This window comes from Palaemon carinicauda, chromosome 4 (assembly GCF_036898095.1).
Source record: "Palaemon carinicauda isolate YSFRI2023 chromosome 4, ASM3689809v2, whole genome shotgun sequence".
Lineage (NCBI taxonomy): Eukaryota > Metazoa > Arthropoda > Malacostraca > Decapoda > Palaemonidae > Palaemon > Palaemon carinicauda.
The window spans coordinates 166,066,501-166,074,310 of NC_090728.1; the positions used below are offsets into that span (position 1 = coordinate 166,066,501).

At 37.9% G+C, this 7,810-nt stretch overlaps 1 protein-coding gene across 4 annotated transcripts in view; it reads left to right on the forward strand.

Annotated features, from left to right (window-relative positions):
- Positions 1–5,332, forward strand: part of Fgop2 (Fibroblast growth factor receptor 1 oncogene partner 2) — a 42,449-nt gene extending 37,117 nt beyond the window's left edge. For 3 of the 4 annotated variants that reach the window (XM_068371474.1, XM_068371475.1, XM_068371473.1), the window contains one exon: positions 5,159–5,332. In XM_068371474.1, coding sequence (XP_068227575.1) covers positions 5,159–5,317 — 159 coding nt within the window. In that variant the 3' untranslated portion in view covers positions 5,318–5,332. The remainder of the gene's footprint in view (positions 1–5,158) is intronic. The other variant, XM_068371476.1, reaches the window with a different exon arrangement.
- The last annotated feature ends 2,478 nt before the right edge of the window (positions 5,333–7,810 follow it).

Consider the following 7,810-nt stretch of genomic DNA (forward strand, 5'->3'; position numbering starts at 1 on the left):
ATTTGGGACAAGTAATGGTTGAGAGGTTGGTGGAATACCTTATTATATTGGCTTTGATAGTGGTATTGTTTATCTTTATTAAGATTTGGAATGTCCTTTTCTGATTCTGTTGAATTGGAGTTTGGTGCAGGCTACTGTAACACACATTTTGATTGAATCGGGTATGATCCACAATCAAAGTATGTAACTTGTAGTGGCTAGGTTTTTTGGTGTAGAAATTATAGGAATGGAATACCCGGCTTTCTGATGAAGAGACTTTAGTTGAATTTAGGGTTAGGAGAGAAAAGGATGTACAGTACAGTAGTTGAAAAAAATGACGAAAATGACAAAGTCAGCTAGAATAGCCTCTAGCATATTTTAGGCGATCAAACTGTTGTTTTCTTTTTCCCTCTCCTTCCCTTCCTCATGCTTACACTCTTCACACTTCCCAGTTCCCTCTGAGGTTCAAGTTCCTTGGAGCGATATGTTGATGTGTGGAAGAAAATGGTTGATGATTTGGCTTAAGACTTGTTTCTTACACCAAAGTTCAGTTCTGCGCACTCATTTATTTGAGTGTCGAAACAGGTTCTTTAATAATTTTTCACCAAGTGAGACCCTTAGTATGCTCACACACTTTATCTCACTCTCCTTGGCCTTGGCTCCAATTTTGTAAATAACTGTCTTCTGCCTTTACGGGGAATACTGTAGTGTCATCAGTTCACCATGCAATGAAGTACTTAAAGGTCTTTGCAGTGTCCATTCAGCCCCTAGCTGTACTCGGTTTTTAGCTTTACCGTACCTCTGATCTTGCTTCCTTCTGTTTTCCTGTCCCAAATCTTAACTTTATTTTGTAGCGCAACTCTGTGTTATTTTCCACCTATTGTAACTGTGCTGAATGGGTTCCTTGGCCCTAGCACCAGATCAAAAAAAAAGGAAATACCTGAGCTATGCAATGGTGATAAGCTAAGAGGAGATATGATAGCTCCTCTTCACCAGAATGTAATATATCATCTGTCTCCCCTGGGCTATTGAGGCCAAATATGTAGCCTTTCTCTTTATAAGATTGTAGTAGGCCTACAAAATTTTCTTTAGCTGCAAATAGTTTATAATCTGCTGGTTTTCTACCGTCTTCTGGCTTTACTAAATGTTCTTTGGTGCTTCTATAGCCCACCCTACTACTGTACTTTCTTTCCCTTACATTGTCAAGTTCCTGCTCTTACACTTGCTTAAGTATTTGCTTTTTCAGCCTTTCTCTTTCCAATTGTGTGTATAAATCTGCATATGGGACTGTCCTTGTTTTTTCTCCTGCATCCACTAAAGTATTTCTTTCTAAGTTTAGGATGCTCCTAAGCATTTTTACACAACTTTGGCTGCCACTGTTCCTACCTTTACTCATTCGATTCCTTCTCTGCTGGCTCGAGAAGTTTTGGAAGTTTTATCCTCTCCAGTCTCGATCCCTCTAGCATAGGCAGTCGACGCCATGCTACACGGCTGGTCAAATCTTAACCCTATCATCTTTACTTGTTCAGTTTTGATCAATGAGAGGATGACCTTCTTCATGGCATTTTGGTCCCAGAGAGAATGGTTCTCAAACCTGTGACTCTTGCAATCGGTCTCCCTAATCGTTACCACCTGGAGAGGTACGGTATGCTTAAACAGCCCCACTTCTATTGTCTACATCAGAACCCCCTCATTCTTTGTTGTGATGGTTGCAGATGTGTTGTCTAGGACAAGAAAAGGGGTTTTTGATGCCTAAGGGACTATACTATTGGGTTCAAAGGCAATCCACAAGCATCCCCATCAATATCAGTGGGTAGCTTACCTCAAGTACTGTAATTTGAGAGGAAAATCCGCAACCATTTAGTTTTACCACTTCTTGAAGTGTGCTTAAAACACCTATGCTATAGAGAGAAAGTAAAGAATATTTTTAGAGGTATTTTCAGGAATACAGTAATTGAATTTTTATGTCAAAAGATGCCAATTCCTTCTTATTGAAGAAATTGATAATTGAGGCTCACCATAATTTAGATGAGTCTTTATTTCATCCTTGTACCAAGGCACCTCCGCAAATTTTTGGGGGTAGTTGACATCAAACAAAGGAAACAAAAGGGACCTTTCCTCTCTCTACTCCTCCCAGCCTGATGATGGATTCAGCCGAGTTCGGCTGCTATTGCTAGGGTGCCACAGCCACCCTCCCTCATTAACCACTACAAATGAAGTTTCACGCGCTGAATCCCCTACTGCCGCTACCTCCACGGTCACCAAGGCGACCGGGGGAAGCAATAGTGCCTACCGAAACTGCATCACAATCGCTCGGCATTCATTTCTGTTTTTAGTAAGCGCTCTTGCTTCTCTCACATCTATGCTACTATCACCCAGAGCTTTCTTCACTCCATCCATCCACCCAAACCTTGGCCTTCCTCTTGCATTCATCACTTAATTTAGCAGATTGTCACTTTACTTTCCATTCTCTCAACATGACCAAACCACCTCAACACATTCATATCCACTCTAGCTGCTAAATTATTTCTTACACCCATTCTCACCCTCACTACTTCATTCCTAACCCTATCTACTCCAGATACACCAGCCATACTCCTCAAACACTTCATCTCAAGCACGTTCAATTTCTGTCTCTCCGACACCTTCATTCCCCCCAACTCTGATCTATATATCGTAGTTGGTAATCATTTTCTCATACAGAACTCTCTTTACATTCATGCCTCTAACCCTCTAATCTTTACCGCACCATTCACTGCCCCAAACACTTTGCATCCTTCATTCACTCTCGGGTGAGCATCTGCTTCCACTCCACCATTTTCTGCAACAGCAGATCCCAAGTTCTTGAACTTATCTACTTTGCAAGGTTTTATTAGCACGACTAAAGTAGCCTCTATGGTATCAGTGTAGTAGCCATGTCTCATAACGTTATATATGGATAGTGTTTAAAAGAATATTAAGTACAGACTAGAAAAGGTGCAATTCTATATTTGCCTCTCTTTATTTGAAAGATATTTAATTTGTTTATGACTCACAATATGATTTGGTCCTTGATTTCAAGCAAAAGTGTGTCCTGCAGAAACTAAGGGAAGTTCTTTGCAGATTACCATCCTCCCTCTAAATTATCTTGGTGTTTAGTATGGAAAACTTAGAGGTACACATTATTGTGTACAGTATTAGAGACATATATTTATAAATTTTGGGTTTTATTTCAATTTGGCTGTCCCTTCCTTTATTGTATAGCAAAGTTCTCAAAACTGAGACCACTACCCTTACTGAGCATAATTCCCTTATGGTACTTTGTATGCCACTCATTATCCTCAAATTGGGACAAGTAACAGCATTAGAAGTAGGATTATTACTACAGGCAAAAGGCATTCCAAGAAATTTCATCAACATTCAGTTCATTATTGAAATTGAGGTTGATGTTAATTATCCCTCTTAGATTATCATTATTCCTTCACCCGACTAAATATGATGTTCAGCATATGTATATTGTGAAAGATTAATTGAAATAAAACAAATTTATTTATACTGGTACTTACCTATGTTCATATACTGTATGGTATACACACTCCAACCTTCTGTCTGGTAATCAAAATCCATGAAAACAATAGGTTGTAACTTGTTTTTGTTCTTTAAGCTTGTACTTGAAATATAATGCATATGAATATTGGGTAAGTATTGAAATAAATTATTTTATTACGAAAATGGCTCTATCTTCAATTAAAATTCTCAGTTAAGAACATTTGGTTTAGAGGCAAAATTTTCATGGAGTGTAGGAAGAAAGGCCAAACTTTTCTCATTTGGAAGCAGTTGGATTTTCCCATCTTTCTAAATTCTATTTACCAATTGTAGACTTGAGGCAGTGAAGGTACAGAACTAGGAAAATCAAGTGTACTCAGATGTATGTATGGTAGGTAACCATGGAACTTTCTAGTTTGATACTGATTTTTTTTTATTAGAATTCACTTTTATTTGACTTTGTAAAGTTGACTATTGCAGTTCTTTTGGAAGAATTTTTTTTGTAGTGATTTGAAGACTAGTTATTTAGGCAAGATAAGTGTAACTAGTGTGACACATGAATGACTTAAAACAATTGACTGATAATCTTTTAAATCTTTTATGATAAAAACTCATCCTAATTGTAAATTTGGAGATTGTCCCATTTTTTTTTTTCATAAACACCTGTATTTTATTATTTACCCCCACTCCATTATACTGTATATATTTTGCATTTGGTGTTAATATTGAGGTGTTTATTTATAGAGGTAGCGTAGAATAAAGCTATTAGATATGAAGAAGTTATGTCATAATTGGCTAAGAATCTTATTTTAACCAGCTACCAAATTCTTGAGGTTTTAGTAAAACATTTCTCTGAATATCACATCACACAGAGCTTCTTATTGATATAAAGATTGATTAACTAGATTACAGCAATGCATGAATTATAAGGTAGAATGCTACTGTTTTGCTAGACTCATTACATTGTATGATCATATTCCAGGAGGTTCTTGGTTTTGAAAGTAGTGGAGGATGTCATATTATTTTTTCTGTGTTTAGTAAAACTTTTCTCTATAGATAGTTGTATGGAATGATGAAAGTTTAAAAGGCTGAATGGGTAAAGGAAGTACTTGTTTTACCATTGTTCATGCTTTTGCAATTTGCTAAAATCTCTTCACTTGTATCAAGTATAGAGGGAAGAGTCATTGAACATGGAATTTTGAGAAATTTTCTCATTGATTCATTGATAAAATATTGAAATTGATTGTTCAGGTGATAAGCTGGTACAGTATATTAAACATTAACAATCAGAAAGAGTATTTCTTTTTGGAGAGAGAAAACATTTTCACACACACCTGAAAAGGCCTAGTAATACTAGGGAAAACCATTGAGGCTAAAATGCCACTAAACTGTTCCATTGCAAGTGATGAAATGGGATGTTCACCTCGGGTCCATTTTTCCATCTTCCAAGTACTGTATTTCCATTTTTTTTTAGAAGCAAAGTGCTGATACTCACTATCCACTCTTGTATGGGATAAACCAGTGGGTTGTATGATGATAAATCTAGTGAACTGCCTCAAATATAGATATAAGAGAACGCACACAATTTTTTTATCTATATTCAATTTATGTTCTTGTTTTACTGAAATTTTTATTTTGGATTTGCTTTTTTCAGGAAAATAAGGAGTTGCGTGTTGCCCTTGAAGAACATCAAAATGTCATGGAGCTTATTATGTCCAAGTATCGCCAACAAGTTGCGAAACTGGTGTCTGTAAACTCCAAACAATCTCAGCCAAATACTCAGGATCAAGCCAAAGTAAGTAGCTTCAAATAATGTCCTCTACTTGCATATCATTTCTGTAAAAAGTGTGGTCTCTTCTAATAACCACTTATTTGACGTAATAATGTGGTAGGGATGTACTGTTGAAAGTAAATTAGTTTTTAACTTTCCAGGAGTTAAAGCAAAGAGTATTTTATATCTTTTTGCACTTTGCTTTTCTTTTTATATTTGCCACTACATGTTTCTTTTATTTCCATTTTGTCTGTTTAAATTTGTAATATGTGCACAGTGTTTCAAAAAATTTAGAGACTTTACTGTTATCCTTGCTATTAAGGAATTGTTTATTTCTGTTATTAGTATTCACAGATATAATGCTCAGGCGAGTATTATTACTGAAGTAATTTGCAGTTGTAATGGGTAGTTTGATGTATGTGTATTTAACTTAAAATATAACTCATCTGTAATAATATACTTTGTATTGAATATTGATATTTTCAATATTAAACTTAGCCAGTGATCATATAAGCTGCAACTCTGTTGCTCGACAGAAAAACCTACGGTCAAAATACGCCAGCGATCGCTATGCAGGTGGGGGTGTACATCAACAGTGCCATCTGTCGAGCAGGTACTTAGTACTCCAAGTAAACAAAGAACCAATTTTCTCTCTGTCGGGCTACCGGCAAGACCTACTAATACGCTGTTACTAACTGGATTTGTTTTCACAACTATTTGGTGAAGTACACTATTCTAGTTTTGAGCTTTCGCTATGCAGGGGTTTTATCTTCATCTCAAAACTTGAACTCGTTTTGGATAGATTTAATTATGGTGACAAAGAGAGTATGGACTCTCTTTCACTTTTAAATGGCCGACCCTTCCCTTAGACGGAAGTGTGTTTAGGTTTTTAGTAATTTTGCTTAACACGTTATAGATCTACAGTATATATTTTATATCTCTCCGCCTTTATTAGGCCTCTTCGATTAACTTTCCATTTATTATAAACATAAAATAAATTTTTATGTTTTGTTTATATGCGACCTTTCCTGATAGTAGGCGGTCCTAACTTGGAACCGAAGTTAATCAACGTTGAGCCCGTTATATCGTATTTAGCCTTTAAAGAATTTAAAACTTTTTAAATTTAATGTTTTATGAAAGAATTTCTTTGATAGTCTTCGTACTGTTTTCAAAGATGAACTAACGTTTAGTTTTTTAGACTACGCAGTTGTTGACGTTCAGGACGTTCAACATGCGCTCTATCGTTACGATAGAGAGAGAGTGTATCACGGTTTCACTTTGCAGTAAGAGTAAATCGATTCTGACGTTTCGTTCATTCTTTCTTAGCTTAAATGGTTTAAATTCTAAATTAAAGGAACTTTTTATTTGGAAAACCTTTCAGTTTTTTCCTTTAGCCAAATAACATGTTTTTTTGACGATATATAATTGGGCTCTTCTCTCAGGTGTGAAATCAAGAGAGAAAGAGAGAGAGAGATAGAGACGGAGGGAGAGAGAGGAGAAAAAACGTTCCGTTCAAGCGGGTAACGTTGTTCTCGTGTTACTCTCCTCCCTAGTCGCTGTACGGGGAAGAAGGTAAAACGTTTCTAGGGTTTTATTCTTGTCCCCAGGCTATGTGCGGTGAGAGATTGTAAACGTAGTTTATTTGAACTAGTGTTTAGTCTCTTTCCCAGCCACTGAATTCTTTATTTTTATAGATGTTTTCTGTTTTTGCTAGTATTAATGAGCTGCATTATACGACTGTTTTCGCAATTACTACCTTTTAATGAAGGGTAGAATTGCGTGTTTCAGGTAGAAATCAGTAAAAGTTTCGATTTCAGTGAAATAAGTGCAAAACAGAAAATCGAAGTGATAAAGTGATATGCGCAAAGTGTTACAGTGTTGCGTCCGAGGGTTCGTCTGTTCGTGCCTGTCGTTCACCTAGTCCGGGACCTCTTGCAAGCTCCCAAGCCCAGGGGAGAAGTAATGTCGAACGACTTATGGGTTCGTCAGGCCTTGATCAACGAACAGACGTTTCCCTCCGTGGTTTCGGGCGTATCTACCCAAGATCGCCCCACCCACACAAAGACAAGAGAGCCCATTTATTTCTCGTCTGCGGAAGAGGTTTCTCGTAAGAAACCATGGACCAAGGTCTCGCAGCTTATTAAGCGCAAGTCGGTCCCTTCCGCGCAAGTCCAACGGCCCAGTTGTAGCCACTGGGTCAGTTCGGACTCGCTGCAGTCTTCCGACGACTGCTCACCTCCTAAGAGAGGTAAAGCGGTACCGCATCAGGCAGTCACACCGTCTGTTGCCGCACCTGCTCCTGTAGACCCTAAGTGGTCTTTGCTGCAGACCATGCAGTCTCAGTTAACGTCATTGATGCGGGACTTTCGTGCGGAGAAGGTTGACACTGCACCAACCTCTAGCCTACAACCAACACGGTTGTGCGTCCTGTGGACGCTGAGGCGACCTTCTGCCGCACTCCAGCTGAGAGAGTCCCACCACCCATGCGTTCCAGTGTACCCTGCCAGCCGCATGTTGACGTTCAGTAACGCACGG